General features: G+C 38.3%; 1 protein-coding gene across 7 annotated transcripts in view; it reads right to left on the bottom strand.

Moving 5' to 3' along the window:
* The window catches only part of EPHA7 (EPH receptor A7), a 169,468-nt gene extending 152,121 nt beyond the window's left edge, over positions 1-17,347 (bottom strand). For 6 of the 7 annotated variants that reach the window (XM_047102342.1, XM_047102341.1, XM_047102343.1 and 3 more), the window contains exons 1-3: positions 17,236-17,332; positions 12,659-12,723; positions 8,355-9,024 (exon numbers count right to left, since the gene is read on the bottom strand). In XM_047102342.1, coding sequence (XP_046958298.1) covers positions 8,355-9,024; positions 12,659-12,723; positions 17,236-17,332 — 832 coding nt within the window. Of the gene's footprint in view, positions 1-8,354; positions 9,025-12,658; positions 12,724-17,235 lie in introns of all 7 variants that reach the window. The other variant, XM_047102347.1, reaches the window with a different exon arrangement.
* Positions 17,348-18,263: the final 916 nt, after the last annotated feature.

Below are 18,263 nucleotides of genomic sequence, written 5' to 3'. Positions count from 1 at the left end.
AAATATCTCTGTAAAGGACGGAAGAAACTAGTAACAGTAGCTACTCTATAAAAAGGCCCTGTGGGAGAGGAGCAAAGAGATGGCATTCATTCCAGATCTATGCACGTTAACCTATTCAAAAAATGCCTTAAACAAGCAGTACAAGCTTCTGACAGTGAATAATTGAAGAGTATAAAAAAATTGTAATGTAGTTATAACTCAAATAGAAATATATTTGGATATGACACTGAATTTATGTAATTTCTGATTTATAGAATACAGTATAATACTAGCTTAAGGATGGATGTCTCAGGTTTCTATTATTTGGTTTGGTTTTATAATGTAAGATAATATTTAAATATATAATTTGGAAGAAAAATAATCTTATAACAAAAGTCACTTTCCCATATAAGATAAACATAAATATACTTCAAGACCTTCTTATTTTAGGGGCACCTGGGTGGCTCAGTCGGTTGAGCATCCGACTTCGGCTCAGGTCATGATCTCACAGTTCATGGGTACGTGCCCCGCGTCCGGCTCTGTGCCGACAGCTCAGAGCCCGGAGCCTGCTTCCCATTCTGTGTCTCCCTCTCCCTCTGCCCCTCCCCCACTCATACTCTGTCTCTCTCTCCTTCAAAAATAAGTAAAAACATTTAAAAAAAAATACCTTATTTTATTTTTTTAAAGACTATTTATTTTTTTTAGTAATCTCTACAGCAAATGTGGGGCTTGAACTCACAACTCCAAGATCATGAGTTGCACACTCTTCCACTGAGCCAGCCAGGCACCCCAAGACTTTCTTACTTTAGAAAATGTTACCAGGCTCATAGAATTCTCTCTTTCTCAAGACATAGATATTAGTAACAAGGATGAAATGGCTTTCATTTCATTAGAGGAGGGAAACAGAGAAACTGAAAGACACACAAAGTGACAAAGAGAGAATGGGAATATGACAATGAATAAATGTAAATAGTTGTATATTATTTTCAGAGAAATAAATTCCATATCTGGAGCAGTCTTCTGTTCAGGTTTTCTAATTATTAGCATATCATCTTGCTATATGCTATGAGAACAAAATATAACAAAGAGTCCTCCATACTCGTATGATTTAAGGCTAATCATAGGGGCTAGCCATATACAACAAGAAATTAAATAGTGACATGAATATGAAATAAACAACAACAACAACAACTATATGCCTTGGCAGTGGGCAGTGTATGATTAAGTCTTTAAGAAAGGTGACAGACATTTATTGGAAGACTAAGGTGATACAAGAACTGAGCTAGTTGGGTACTATGGTCAGTAGTAGAAAACGCTAAGTAAGTTTTGGTTGTTAAGAAGCTCAGAAGCTGTAAAAGGAATTTCAAATAAGGATTAAAATCAGATTGTGTATGATGATTCCCACAGGGAAGGGCAAAGTACTTCTAAGTATCCACAAGAAGAGATGATCAAACAGGGAATAAGTCATTTAATTTGCAATTGTAAGGAGAGGCAAAATTTCAAGGAGCTGAGACAGGAAGGTGGCACTGCAGGTAGAAGAAGGAAGTCAAGGTAAGTCCCAGGAGAGTGTCACTACCAGTAACTCTATCAGAATTTGGGAGACAGAGGTCATTGAAGAAGTCGGGAATGTGCAGGATTGAGATACAATAGGTAATTGTGAGAGGCCATGATAGTTTACTTTTTTTCCTGTTTATTTGGGGCCAAATGTTAAAATAATAGGGCATCATAAAAATATCCATAGAATGACAGACCAGTTCCAGGCAGGGGACCAGGGGCTTTAAGTACAATAAATATGAGAGCAAATGTTAAAAAAAGAAGATTAGGGTCAAGTTGGAGGACTTAAATGCCAGGATAGGAAACAGGGAATTTTTTATTGGTAATAAGAAGCCTGAAATTTTCTGATTAATAAAGTAATACTATCTATGTTGTGCTTGACAAACGTGCATCCTGTCTGCCACATAAAAAAAAAAAAAAAAAGAACCGGATACAAAAGATATTGGCAAAGCAGATGATATATTTAGTGTACTGGGAAAGACAGAGATATTAAATATTTTGAAATTATAAACAAAAGAAAATGTTCAGATTTGTAGCACCTTTCAATATCCTGGAAGAATGTTTATTTTTATAAAAAGACTTTGTGATAGATTAACTGCCCATCTGTAAAGAGGTAGGGACTATATTGGTGAGGGGCAAGGATTCCAGAACCAGACCACCTTGGTCAACAGCAGGCTACAACTCCGAGGTTATGGATACTTAAACCACTTCTCCCTGTGCTTTGGTTTCCTTACATAAATGTGTGTGTGTGTGTGTGTGTGTGTGTGTGTGTGTGTGTGTGTTTGCATGTATATATCATATGCATATGTAACTGTACATATATGTATCTTGTATATATATATGCATCTTATATATATAATTTAGTATAGGTATATAATGTAATACTTCAGTAGGAGTATTTTTTGTCCTTTAAACAGGGTGATAACAGTGCCTACCTACTGGATTAAATAAGTTAGTAAATCTTTCTCTGAAACTAAATGGATTAATACATGTGAAACACTTGAAACAAGCTCTTGCCATCTATTAACTAGAAAGCAAACAAAATCTATTACCTGTTTTTGTTGAATGCCTTGAATATACCTTTAAATTATTTAAACTATGTCTTCTATTTACTACTGCTCTATCACCTGAGCCCTGTATTTTACACAGATGCTAATTTAATTTAAAAACCCATATATTCGGGCGCCTGGGTGGCTCAGTCGGTTAAGCGTCCGACTTCAGCTCAGGTCACGATCTCACGGTCCGTGAGTTCGAGCCCCGCGTCGGGCTCTGGGCTGATGGCTCAGAGCCTGGAGCCTGCTTCCGATTCTGTGTCTCCCTCTCTCTCTGTCCCTCCCCCGTTCATGGTCTGTCTCTCTCTGTCTCAAAAATAAATAAACGTTAAAAAAAAACAACCATATATTCAAGACACAATTCAAAGTATTGTTGTATGAAATACCAGGTTACACATAACTTAAAACTGTTAAAAAAAAAAAAGTTAATGTGCCAAATAATTTAAAAATGCAGAAAACAAAAGATCACCCAGGAGCCCACCAATCTGACACATTGATTATGCTATTTATGCTTGTATCTATTTTTTACCCTATGCATATCTTGCATATTCTAAATGTCAGTGTCTACAAAATTTTACTCTTTATTTTTCATTCAAAATTATTAATAGAGAGTAATTTAAAATTCCTACATCACATTGCTGATATTTTAAGAACTAAGTTCAATCAAGGTGATGCACTTAACTTTGGACATTTAGGTTATTTCTAATTTCAAATCATATACATGGCTGGAGGAAGAAGAGGTTATGTAAAAGATTCTTTTCTTTCACTGAAATATCTCCTTCAGTAAATTACCAGGCATGAGATTACTGGCTTAAAGGATATTTAACTACTTGTGGCCTGTGAGATCTATTCTCATTCACTCATTGCCATGAGATTTCTTTACTTAGCAAACACCTTGTTGCATTATTAATAACAAGATAATAGCAAGCATTCATTGATTATTTGCTGTGTCCCAGATACTATTCTTAGGGTTTTTACGTGCATTATTTCATTCAATTCTAACAAGAACTCTATGCAGGAGGAACTATTTTTATTAGCCCCATTTTATACTTAAGGAAATTAAGGCTTACAGAGGTTGTCCTAGTTTACACACCTGGTATGTTGTCGAGCCAGAATTTGAAAACTCTGTGACTCTACATCTGAGCTATTAACCCTGTAGTGTATCTCACTTTTCTGTATATATTTGATGATAAACACGATATATTACAAAGCCTCATTTGTTATCATGAAAAGGGATGGCACAAATTACATGCTACTTTTCTGTGGAAAAAACACATGGATTTCAAAAATATAATCAACACACACAGATTTTAATATTACCAATGCTTTCAAATTGAATAAATGTTTTAATTTATTCAATGATATATGTTATATGCCCATAAATTATACATTCATAAAATAATGACACACCTGTCAACGTATTAATATAAAATACCAAGAAGTAACTATGAGGGAAATTCCCTATAATAAAAATTAGAAATCTACAATTATTTGAATTCCCCTTTCCATTAGAATCATTAAAGGCAGTGCTTAAATTTTTGGGTTAATTTAGAAAATCAAAATTAAGCAATATAAAAATAATGCAAGTAGATTACATCTCTATGATCTGATATAGGTGCCTGTAAACTGCATTGATTTTTTACAATTAGGGTGACCGTGTAGTTTATCAGAGTTTATCATTTCATCACACTTTTGAAAGCAAAAGAGAAGCGGTGTTAATAGAACAATCATCCCGGGCAAACTAGACATATGGTCACCTTACTTAGAATAGTTCTACCATTTCTTTAGTAACTAAAATCCACTGGCTGAATCCCAGGACAAATTTTTAGTATGCAGCATGGTATAGCGGAAAAAAAAAAAGCCTTGAACTGATAAACAGGATACTGGATTGTTACCCAATTTTCTCACATAGTAATATCCCTGAATTTCAGTTCCTTCATATGTTAAAAGAGAGAAAAAATAATACTTTCCACCACTCAGTAATGTGATAAGAGCTAAACAGTAAAATGAACATGATTGTTCATTGTAAACTGCCCATCGCCCATACAAATCCAAGTTATAATACTACACTCCACACTTTGACAAATACTGTTCTACTTTTTAAATGAAATCAAATTGTACAAAAGTTCCAAAAATTTCAAAATATGTTTCAGAATGTAATTTATTAGTCTTCTGAATATATTTATATATGTAAAATATAATATAATCTTCTAGTTTGCATAGAGGTTGTGACAAGTCATGGTAAATTTCTTTTAAATGATTTTTTGACAATAAATCTTGCTGACCAACTGAAGAGATGTCTTCATAATAACATTATCACGAAGAATTAGAAGTTTTCCATATATTAGTATGGTTGAGAAACAAGTGGTTCCCAAAATAGAGTTCTTTTTTTCAAAATCATGAAGAAGAAAAAAAAAGCTCTACATCAACAGATCCAAACTGTGATCAGTTTTCACAGTTGTTCGTACTGCGAATTATACTCTAACAAATATCACCATGGACTTCCACTCTACCAAGTGCCTTGATAAACTTGCCTTTAAGTGGCTAACTACCCTCATTTGGCTAGGGACCCACTAGCATCCTCTCCCAAACACTTCAGTTTTTCTCAATATGGAACTGGAATTTGTTTCCAAACTCTTAACAGGATCACTGAAAGGAAACAGGAGAAATACTATAAAGGCAGGCCTGGATTGAGTCCAGCGGCAAGTACTCTCACAGCAATGCACTGGAATTATGCCAAGAAGGGAAGTGTTTTTGCAAATGAACATAGTGGCATAGTTAAGTATAAGGTCTTTAATTCCTTTGTCAACATCACCAAGGTTAAAAATTAAGAAAGCTATGTGGTAAACAATTTACTTGACTCACAACGGTGCGCACATACACTTTCAACTGAACCATAAGGAGGCATCTTAACTAATCACATTTTTTTTAATGAACTCTTCATTTTAATACCTAATTCCACCTATTCCAATGCACGATTAATGTAGATGACAGTGAAGTAATTTTACTTTATTTCAATTACCTTACTGTGGTTTGCAGGTGACAATGATTTTGGTACTCAAATGTGGCTCCAATTCTTGAAACCAAAATAAATAAATATGAATAATTTTAATAGTACCACATTTAATGATATTATTTTGCCGATTTGGAAGAAATTGGAAGTGTTTTCGTCATGGTAAATGTCTTTATTGGAGTTAAAGACTCCTTTTCTTACTAAATCCTATATTCTTAAGTATAGAAATCAAACAGTTCCTGTTTGTTTTTCACAAATAAATGCATGCAGAAATCATTTGAGTTAAATTACACAAAATGATTCAAAAAATACAATAATTTTCTCTAAAAATCTTTACGCCTTAAAAGAGCAGAACTATAATGTTGTTTCCTAGATTTTTCCTAGACAAATTTAATTGGGCATTTATACATATATTCCTGTTCTATTATGTTTCCGATTTTTAATTGCGCAAAAGTTTATATTCCACTTTCACATCCATCATAATCTGTATAACTACTCAAAGTGGCTGCTTTTACAGCTAAACTACAATAATCTTAAATTTTCGTATTAAAGTTATTTTTAAGTAATTGTTGTTAACTTCCAGTCGATAAGAACACTGCCTTTCACTGAACTGATTAGTTTACTAGGAATATTTCTATAATTTCCCAGTGGTTAGCATTCCACCTACTAGTACTGACGAATCCTCATCAGTTTTTGATTTCCACATGTATGGAACCTGTAGAATGATCTCCTCAATAAGAAATTTCTACCAGTGTAAGGGATAGGGAAAGAGGACAGATCATAAGACACTTTTGACTCCTTCAGGAGGGTATCAAAGGAAGGTGCTAAACTGGTCTATAGGACCTGAACCTATAGCATCTGTTTGTTTTGCCTTGAGTTCACCTCACAATATCAGCTGGATCATGGATGATAATTGAGTGCTGGGGACCTCGGTGTTTTATATGCTAGCGATTAAATATTTAACTCTTCAATCAGGATAGAAAAATATATTTGCTCAGTTACTCCATCTAAATATTGTGTCCAAAGGAAATATAATGCGAACTACGTATGAATTTTTTTAATTTCTAGTAGTCACATTAAAAAAAGTAAAAAAGAAACAATTAAAATTAATTTTAATATTGCACTTTATTTAACCCAGTATATCTAAAGTATGATTCTTTCAATATGTAAGCAACATAAAAAATTACTAATGATATGTTACATTCTTTTTATTTTTTTTATACTAAGCCTGTGAAAGCCAGGGTGCACTTTATACTTATAGCACATTTCAATTTAGAATAGCCATTTTTTAGACCCTGAAAGTCATGTGTGGCTGTACTGGACAACACAGATCTAAATATATTTTTAAACTATATTTCTTTAATTATTCTATTAGCATGAGAATTTTATGGGGAAATAATATAATTTATATACCAAATTATTAAGAGCAAGACATCTGAGTTCAGCAATGAAACAGAATATTTGCGAGGATTCTCCTTGGTTTGTGTTAGAAGCCAGGTCAATATTGTTGCTAAAAGCTTAGGCTCTGGAATCAGAATGCCTTGAATTTGATTCTAAGCTAAGACAGATACTACCTCCTAAAGTATCTAACAAACAAGCAATTTACCCTTGATAGTGCCATTTTGTTTTTCTGTAAAACAGACATGATAATGAAATCTACCTCATTAAATGAACTAGTGTATACAAAGCACATGGAAGAGTGCCTGCACATAGCAAGTTACTACTGTTAGATCCAGTCCCCTCTAAATTAACTAGGATTTTCAATTATTAAAATTATGTTGTTGGCTTTGAAGTACAAAGAACATATAGAAAGTTATTTCTGGGTATGCACTATGTTTTCTAATTTATAAATTAAAAGATACATAAATAATATAACATTACTATAGAATATATTTAGGATATCCACAAACGGAAAAGTATCTGTCAATTTTGAAGGTCCATGTGACATAGTTTTAAGTAGAAAAATACTGGCCAATTATGATGACTACAAAATACTAAAGAAGAGAAAATCCAGTTTTACAAAACAAAGGAAAAGGTTCACTAATTTGTATGCTGTTATTGTTTCAAAACATAGAAAACATCCAACTGAGGTATTACAATAACTACAGCTTTACTTTGGCCCATTTCCACAAAAATGTGGTCCACTATAACATGACTTATCAGGAAGTACTCGCTTTAATATTTAGTCCAAAAAAGAAACACGGCTTTGGCAGAAGTAACCTCGAGATTTATCAAGTGCAATTTGATGATTTTTGTATCAAAATTTTAGTATTTATAAAAAAAAAATATTCTGAAAGTTTAGAAATGTATTTGTAGGTGCCCTGCCAGTAAAGGTCTTGTTAGCAGCCCCCTTAACGTCCTTTCTTCTGCTACTCACAAGTTCGGACAGTACAGATTTCAAAATAGGAGCAATACCCTATCACTGAATCCTGATTAATATCACACCTCATTCTGCTCAGTCTCCTCTCTTAAATCTCATAGACCAACGTGCAACTGTTGACTTCTAGGTCAAGCATAGGGCAAATTAAATCTTAGCAACAAATGCTATTATTGCCAATATTTATTGCATACCATTAGTGCAACTATCACTGTGGGGAATCACTGATAGTTCAGTAGTGACTTTGCTTAAGATCTGCTGAATCGGAAGGCTAGTGTGGCGCAAACTCACTTGTTTAAATAACTATTATCACTCACAAGCTCTGATATTGAAATAGAACAAAAGGCAAAGTGGAATTTTAATAACACATATTACTTACGTTCACAAGTGTCCCCTTTCTGCTGGTAGCCTGCTTTGCAGATACACTTTCCAATGGGCACTAACCATTCTCCTTCTGCACTGCAGTGCATCCTGGGGGAGTTTTCCGCCTCTTCCTCTGCACTGCTGACACATGTCCCTCGAACCTCGACTAAAGAGGAAAATTCTGAACCAGTCACTGTATCTGGAAAGATAGCTAAATTCTCAATAATGGACCAGCACTTCTTGTAGTATACTTTGACAGAAACCAAAGCTATGCAAGCCCCTACATCCTGAAAGGCAAGATAGAATCCCTTTTTGGACAAAGGTCCAATCTCTCTCACCTCAGTGTTAAGCTTCATCTTTCTTTCACCAAGGTCACCCTGGGTAAAACTTTCATCTGCAGCAATGGTGTCTATTTTTACATAGAGGTTTTCTCTTATATTCCTGCCAGTGTCGTAGTCTGTTTCATAATAGTACAAATTAAAGGTTTCCTTGCAAGTTCCCAGTACTCCAGGAAGACTGTTACAATCCCTCAGGGTAAATTTCAATTCTACAAAAATCCTTTGTGCATTGCCTTTCGAAATCCAGTTAGTCCGCAGCCAGTTGTTTTGGTTGGGCTCCATGACCTGGCACACCTGGTACGTTCGGATCGGGGTATAGTTCTCGTCCAAACCGCTGATTTCCTCCCACTGTAAAATGCATTTAAAAGGCTATCAGTCATTCAGCAAATAATAATAATAATAATAATAATAATAATAATAATAATAATAGCATGTTTATTTTGACAGTAAACCAGGAACCTTTAGCACAGCACAAATGGTGGTCTTTGAAAGAGTTAGGTAGATTCTTGCCCTGGCAAACACTGTAACCTGAGAATACAGGACTCTCCGCTCAGCTTCATCCGGTGGCTGAACACCGTTCAGGGTGCTTGCGTTGTTTGCACATACAATAAATATTTCATTTTGTTTAATATCTGCTTGCTGGTGCATTAGTGTTTCTTTTTCACGTGTTTGCTTATGTCTATAGTCTCCATTGAGATTATAATTTTTATAGACTAAGCGCACAACACAATTACTTAAATTACCATTTAATGCATATGCATATGGATACATGGCAGAATTTTTGAGAACTCAGTTGACATTTTAAGTGTTGATGTTAAACTTAGAGTACCTAAAAACACAGGGAAGAAAATGCCAAGAGTGCTCTGAAATGTAAAAGCATTCCACAACATGTTGATATTCATAATGTGAAATCTTCTACAATCTTTTCAAAATGAGATATAAGGCAGTAACATTTACATAGCTATTTATTTATTGCAGCGTTATATATAATATTGTACATATGCCACCCAACTATAAATAAGTAGTTAAAAAAGCATGATTCATCTTTATAAATAAATTGCTTTCAATAGACAATCAAATGTACATGGCAAATCAGCATGCTGGATCATACTTCAGTAATAGGCTTTATGACAGGAAAAATAGCACATTTAAAAATGTCCATTCATCTGCTGATGTAATATATACTACAGAAAATATATATTTTCATGAAAAGGGAAAATAATGAGTTTAGAAGAGTTTGCAACAATTTAAAGATTAGTAAGCCATGTATGATACTATCTATTTGCCCGTTAGCAAATAAATTCCTTGCACTTAAAACAGTCTTAATAGTCTAAAATGACCGTTTTATTATGTCCTTTCTTACCATTATTACGAAACTTACCACTTTATATTTAGGCTACCATAATAGTGAAATCATCATCTACCTGTTATCATTTCCCCACTATACAATGCTAAATATGAAAATATGTTAGTATTCAAATCCAAAGTCACACAGCAATACACTTTTTAACCCATCGTTTCAAGTAAAGCAGATAGGAAAACATACTAATAAGCATGCGGCAATGAATTTTATTTGTAAAACTTGATCAGAGAATCAATTTATTGAAATACTCTAAAATATTAATATCTACTGTTAAAACTGTTTTTCAGAAAACTATGACTGACAACAAAATACTGGAATTCAGAAATTTCTTATATGACATTATATATTTGCTACATTCTTATTATACGTATCAAAGCTCCTCAAATGCAGCAAAGACCCCACTATCACGTGCAGGTTTTACTCAAGACAACTTGAGTTTCTGACTATTAATGATTGCATGTTTCCCTTTGTTTCAGTTAGCTGCTTATAATCTGTCTAAATGGCACTTAGCCAAATATACCTAAATTCATCCATTTGGATGGGTAGATTTTAGTCTCTTAGTTAGATCGAAATTATTAAAAGAAGTCACGCTAATAGTGATATCTACCAAGAAATCAAAAGCTCCAAAGATAAATGTGCTCTTTTTAACAATTCCCCGGCTTGAAGAAACCAAGGCTAATTATTATAAAAGTATATATGTCTCAACGTTTCTTGTTTCTAACTTCAAGAACAATCATATTACTTTGTTGTATGTACGATAAATCAATTTCACGACCTACGAAACCAAGTTAATTTTAATTTTTATTTAAAAATGTATTCCAGAGGGGAAAATTTCAGGACAACTATTGTATATATAGCAAATAGTGAGACTACACAAATGCATTTAACACAACTCCTGTTTTATTCTTTCACTTTTCTAAGAGACTACAATCATTTCTACAAATGACACCACTGGGAAAGAAGTCTTAGTTCAGATACTGTGATTTTATGGTATACTCATGAAAGTATTTTCTAGAAACATACTTTAATAACACTATTTCCTGTTAGATATTTAATCACATGCAAGCCAATCCATTTCATATATAAAACACATCGTCAATCATCATTCCCTAATATTATCTATTGATTCCTACAGATATGTAGGGTTAACTGTTAAGATACTTTGGACTGATAAAATGCCTATTTGAGTCAAAGAGAACACAGACAGTCATAATTTTTCATTTTGTATATTATATTGATGAAATACTATAATCACTACAATCCTACATCAGTTTACTTCTCCTTAGAGATAAAAACCATCTTCTATCTCTATTTGTTTTAATTGATGGATGGTAGAAAATGTGCTACATCTGTCATTGGTAAGAAAGGTGCTTCTTTTTTATTGTGAATGTCTTCCTATAATGTGTATTATTTTACTCATGGAAACTATTCCAGTTACAAGAAAAGTATGACATTCCTACCTTAAAGTCAGTGCACTTTTTATATTTAATCTGTAAAATATGTGTCACTTTTCATACTTTAATCTGACCAATACAGATAACTGCAATATGATCTTAAACAATCTCTCAAATGTTAATTGCTGAAAAATCTGAATATTTTAAGAATGGCAGTGTTCACATTTTGCATTCTTAAGCTGACTTCCAGTTCATGACATGTTGATTTTATGTTCTTCTTATACTCAAAAATCCCTTTTAGACTTTCATTCTTCTCTTTGCAAAATCTGTTACACTTTTTATATCCTCACTTATACTTCATGCTCTTTGACTCCAGATTTCTTACTGTACCAAAGACCAACTTAAGTAACAATGAGCTACATACTCTCATTTCTCAGAGCCTCTTCCTTCAATAAGGGATGAAGTATGTGTTCTCTCTCACAATTAAAATAAGACCTAAAGACAAAGACATTGAGCTAAATTTAAGTAAGTAATATACCTTTCCAGATATGTGAAATGCAACGGTCAGAATATTTTTAGGGTTTACTTATAATTTCATAGATTTTTATTGTACACCTTTTCCTCATATTTGTTATAGCAGATTTTTACTACAATATGTACACGCTCTGCCATCACTTCAGATTATTAACAGCAGAGAGCACATGATAAAAATTTGGATTTTTACACCAAATTCCAACATAAAATATTGAGCACATAACAGTTTTAGTTATCTTTTAAGGTATATTTTGAATGATGCTAAAACTTTTTAAAAGAAGAAACAGATCACATACTGTTTTAAAGAACTACATACAACCTACCTAGTGATTATACTAAGAAGTATAAAGCAACTAAAGAGATTTAAGTGAGTTTGTGAAAGAAACGTTCCCTGTAATTAGTTAGCATTTATAGCATGGAAACTGAGATATAATTCCTCTCACAATAAGAACTCAAAAGATTATGGGTATAAGATTTTTTTTTAAGCCATTTCCCCAGTACTAAGTAGACCTTCCCTACTGAAAGAACTCAATGTCTCATTGTAATACCACAAAATTTTGAACAAGATACTTGGAATTAAAACCGTGTAAATATGAAGAACATGAATAATTCCATTCAGGGGGAGAAGGGGAAGGTTGTGTTTCTTGCTAAAATAAATGGTGATATGTATTCTGTGAGGAGATGCACTTACCCCATTGGGTGGAGAAGAAATCCATTCCAACTCTGTTTGTTGTGCTTTAGAATCCAGCAGTAGTACTGAAAAAGAAAGTTTTATTTCCAAATGTTACATGAAAAATTTAAACAAATTTGTAAAAGTTATTAAAGTGAATCTAATTTTTATATAATTATCACTTATGATCTAAGATTTATAATGTTATCTATCTATTTATAATGTTATCTATCTATAATGTAATCTAAATAACATTATTTATAATGTTATCTATGTGAATGAATGATGACCTGAATACCCACCTGATACCAGTATATCCCCCTTTCTTAGGGAGAAAAGATGTTACAACACCATTTTACGTTTGGGGTTTTTCAATTAAAATATTGAAACAAATCTAAAAACTGAAAAGGAGCATGAAAGTAAGAATAAAAAAATGATATGAGGTATATTGATTTCATAGTAATTACATATTATAAAGAATTTTTTAAACCATTGAGCACTCCATATTTTGTCAAGTATATTGACATGGACATAATAAAATGTAATTCCTTATTAGCCCTCACTCAGTCACTAATTTGTGATATTTGCCCAAAGTTTTTCCTCGTGCCTTGGAGAATTGGAGTTTATTTTTCAAAAACTTTTCCACACACAGTGTCTTCTCTTAAGCCAAAATTAATATAACAGGAAACTGTATCAAGCAATGTCATCATGAGGAAAATAAATCGCCCATTATTCACAAGATATATTTCTGGGTTAGTCAAACATCTGTTTTCAATATTTCTATTTTTTTTTTAATTTCCAAATATTTCAAAGCATTAGCTAATTCTCAAAATGGTATATTTAAACTCTGACTTGACTTTATTCCTGACTTGACTTTTAAAAACAGTTGTATTCCACTTTCATATCATCAAAAAGCATAAACAATTCATTTAAATTTATATGTGTGAAACAAATGCTCCTGGTAGTATCAACATAAAGTAATGTATTAAAATGTTATATATTAATATATATATATCATACTTCCAATTCAATATGGTTTATTGCTTTTTAAGACAATTACACTCCTAACGCATTCATTCTTTGCTCAAACTGATTCAGAGTTATGAGTTTTTACTCTTTAAAAATATTCCTGACTACAGCATTTTAACAAATGTATCAATTTGTTCAGAAATAATACTGAATATATTTCCAGGTTTGTAAATGTGCTTAACATCAACCTCAGCAAAATGTTAAAACTTAGAATTAAATAAAATACATGCTTATATGAACTTTTAAATAATCACTAGAGGGGGAAAAAAGTATATTTCAAAGGTAATGGAAATTTGCTACGCTAAGAAAACAAAGGAACACATTGACTATGTGCTCAACTCCTTCACTCTAGTCAAGGTTATTCTCTGCAACTGAAAACCGAAAGATACAGAGATACTTTTTTGCAAAAATGTTTTACACTTAAGACTCTTGGGAAGACCATGAAAGCACAAACGTCGGTCACAAACACTTGACTCTCTTTCAGATAAGGGGGGAAAAAAACACGCTTTCAAAATACCCAGTTGTATTTCGCACTTGGAACATCAATAAATCGTTGGACTAGTAAATTTATATAAAGTAATTTTTAAAGTTTATTTTGTTTTTATCCTCAGCAACAGGGACGAAGCACAACCAAACATGGGCTCCGGGTTCCTTTTGAGATGATTTATTATCACTATTATTTTTGTCTTCTGCACTGACAAGAGACAAGTGGATTTTAAACCCAGGTGACCTTCGAGAGTCATTCTGGAGAGTGAAACAAGCAATGTGATGATTGTTTACTGCCGTTCTGTTACCCCTCAGCACAGCCTGCGGTGGGGACCGGGACCACGTAGGGGTGGTGGCCGCAAACAAGTTAAGAGGGAAACAAACTAACAAATAAAAACAAAACCGAATCCAGCCCCTGAGCGCTTAATCAGAAGCAGCTCTAAAGTGATCAGTGTCTCGGCGTTGTCCGCTCTCTGGACAAACTCGCAAGTGCGCGCTTTTGCCTTCCAGCTCAGAGCACAGAGAGCCATCCTCCCCTCACGCCCACGGAGGCGTCGCCGGGCTGCTGACCCGGACGTGGGGCACCCAGGCCCAGGCTCGGGGACTCCGCGCCCTGCCGCGCGGGGGGTAAAAGCAAGGGGCAAGACGCAGGGCGCGCCCGGGCCGAGCCAGCCACCCGCCGCGCGGGCAGCGACGGCGGCGGCGGCCGGGGCGGGGCCCCCGGCGGGGTGGGGCGGGGCAGGGGCTGCCAGACCTGCGCGCCCGCCGCGCCGAGCATCCATTACGCCTCCACCAGACCTGGACACTCTAGGGAGCCGGTGGCGCCCTAGCTCCAGAAGGAGCCGGGAGGAGGAGAGAGGCTTTCGGGAAGCGTCTCCTCTGAGAGAGAGACGGCGGCGGCGGCATTTACGAAGAGGAAAAACAGCAGCTGCACTTCGCCTCCAAGCGTCAGACTCTGACTTATACATGCGCTCCCAGTAGCGGGAACTGACCTCCCCAGAGAGTATGTTTGAGGAAAGTGGAGGAAGGAGGTCCCTCATCTTCCTCCAGCCACCCTCAGGCACCCCTGAGGAGGCCTGGCACCTGCGCGACGCGGCTCCTAGCGCTCGCCCCTGGGTGCCGCGGCGCCTCTCGGGGCTTGCTCGCTCCCACAACCGCAGCTCTCGATCGCCGCTGCGTGCTGGGAGCGTCACCACTGAGAAGCGGGGCGCACTCGCCCTCCCGCCCACCTTTTAAACCTCTCGCTTCTGCATTTAAAGAATTCAGCCTCCTAGAATCAGAATCCTCTTCACGTATCTTGCACCCAGAAGAGAAAAGCAAGCGAGCGAGACATTCTGGCTGCAGGAACCTCTCCCCCTAGTGATGCAGTTATTTATAGCTCAAACTCCTGCCGGGTCTGCGTGAGCTTGCGCGCCCGGCTTCGCCGCGGCGGTGCAAACTTTTCCTCAGGTCCCGCTATTCCGGAGCAATCAGTACGAGGTTCCAGGACTGAATGTTCCTAATCGCTAATGTCGTGCAAATAGAAACGTGCGTTTTGGTGTGTGTATGGGTGGGTGTTTCTGGCCGACGTCGCTTCCTAGGCTAACGCGTAACCGACAGCCAGAGTCATGGTTTTTTTCTGAAAATTTCTGTGAATGGGTTCAGCGTCAACACTGGTTGCAGATGTGGAAACTGGGGTCAGAAGGTCAGGCTGTCTCAAGAAGTAGGACAAGGCGTTGGGGTGGGGGGGTGTGGTTTAAGTGAAAGAAGAGGGGTGAGCGAAAAGAATGAAAAAAAAAGGCAGCACTAAATCACTAAGTTTTCAGGGATAGACGAAGCAAGAACCAGTATCTAACACAAACCCCTCCCCCCCCCCGCATCGCCACGATGACCTAAATCTGATAACGGATTCCTCCATTCTCCATACTTCGGGGACAAGTAATTATTAGTATTCTGCTTTTAAATATCGGGAAATCAACCTTAGATTTACAGTCTGGAAGACCAGGGAAGGGGGGGGGGGGGGAGAGAGATTGTGACATTGCTCAAGACGCAAGACATTTCCATTGAGAGGATTTATTTTTCCCCAGCTCCAACTACAGGCACCGAAAGGTATTTTACCTTGTCAGTGGTTCAAAGGAGAAGAAAAATAAATAAATAAATAAATAAATAAATAAATAACCATATACAGGCGTATCTGGCCGCCCAAATGAAACCTGCTCTCTTCATCCAGAACTAGCCTTCAGGGTCCAGGTCCTTCGCAAGGTCTGACCGCTCCGACTCAACTGCCGGGCAGATGCTGGGGACTTCTAGTCGCCCAGGCGGCATCTTGTTAGTTGCACAGCCCCAGCCCGTCCCCTGCCTCCCCGGCCCGGCCGAGCCAGATGGGCTCCGGCTGTCCGCGCGGCCGCCAGGATCCGCGCGCCGCGCGCGCTGAATGGAGACGTCCCCGCCGCGGGGCGCGCACCGCTCTCTCGCTTCACCTCCGCGGCGTTATTGTTCCGCGCCGGCGGCCGAGCGCCAACCGCAGGCCCGCGCCTCCTCCTCCGACGCAGTGAGCACTTCATTAGTAACCCGAGCGTTCGGAGCACACACAAGTCACGGCCCCTCTGGGAAGGCTCGGGACACCAGCCGCTCGCCGCCGGGCTGTCCAGGACGCTAGAAGCTGCACTCCCCAGTCCCCGACTAACTCCGGCCGCAGCTTACCCCACCGGAGGCGAGCACCGAGAGGAGGAAGAGCAGAGCTCTAGAGGAAGAGACCTGACCCGCCTGGGATCCTAGAGGATGAGCTCGCTGGTCATCCCCCCCACCACCCCACTCCACCCCGCCGCTCTGCGTTGCTGCTCACGCCCTCCAGACTGCCTGCGCCAGAAATCCCACTCCCGTCGGGCGGACGGCCCCGGGCGAGGGGCTGAAGGCGGTTCGGAGTGGCCCCGCTTGCCGCTCGCCGGCCGGGAGCAGCCGGAGCGGTGAGGGGGCGGGGAGCTGGCGGGGGAGGGTCGCCCCGCGCCGGAGGCGCGGCCGGCAGCCCCGCGGACGAGCCGGCTCATGCAGGTAGACAGCTAAATAAATAAGTCAGAACAAACTTTGCTTTCCCATCACCTTACCTTCCTTTGCAGCCTGCGCTTCCCCGGTGTGTGCAAAGCGGAGCAGCCAGATGTAGCATAAAATAATCCATGAAGGGTGCCGAGTTTGAAAAACCATGGTGCATGAGCAGGTTTTATTTTAGGTTTCAGTTGAGTCGTAGCTTTTTAAATGCTGTTTGCTCCGAAGTGGGTTCTTTTTTATTGCGCTTTTCGCATCGATTCTCCTGCTCGATCTCCGGCCGGCTGCTCCACGTTTAGCTTTTTTTTATTTTTTTCCCCCTCCTGTTCGTTCGCACCGTGTTTGCTGCCTGCAAGTCTCCGACTGCAGACCGGCCGCTTGCTCCACACTCCAATAATATCAATTAGGGGGGAGGGGGCGGAGCTCCGAGCAGAGAGCCTCCGCCACTCGGGCTGACTGGCAGGCACAGCCGGCCTGCCAGGCGGCGATTCCCAGGGCCGAGGGGCGGGTCCTGGCGCAAAGGCCGCCCCGGCCGCGGGGGCGGGCTTCGGGGCGCGGGCCAATCGGCAGCGAGCGGAGTCAGGTTGCCGGTCCAGGATTCCCTCCAGGTTCTGAGCTCCCAGCTTTCTCTGGATGCTCTGAAAGGGAGGACGCGAAAGGCAGCCGAGGTGCGTGCTGCTGTGGGCACTCGGCTTTTAGCAATCACTGCTTTCGTGGAGCAGAATCAATCCGAGAATAACGCTCCCAACTTAGAGCCCTGTAACGTATAGCGGTACTCCTTGTGGTCTTTTAGAAACCGGAGGCAATGCAAGCCATCTCTCAGCTACCAAGCACGGAGCCAGGAAAGTGAAATAAGCTGTGCCTTTAAGTAAAGTGCATTTTACTTTTTTGTTACTCAAAACCTCCTCGGGTCCGGTAACTTTGTTCTTTTCATTTCTTGAAGGGTTTATACGTCTCTTTTTCTGTTACTCAACAGCAGTCAGCTCTAGGCACCACCCGGCACAGTCCCTGGAAGAATAAAAGTATCCAAATGTATTATGTTCAAACAATGTTTCCAAGAGTTTGCAACAAGCTCTGGCAAAAGAAACAG

This window comes from Lynx rufus, unplaced genomic scaffold, assembly GCF_022079265.1.
Source record: "Lynx rufus isolate CCGP_SWC_20201006 ecotype Redwood Valley unplaced genomic scaffold, mLynRuf1.p SCAF_6, whole genome shotgun sequence".
NCBI lineage: Eukaryota > Metazoa > Chordata > Mammalia > Carnivora > Felidae > Lynx > Lynx rufus.
Note: the sequence above shows the minus strand (reverse complement) of the source record. Positions and strands in the feature narration are given on the sequence as shown.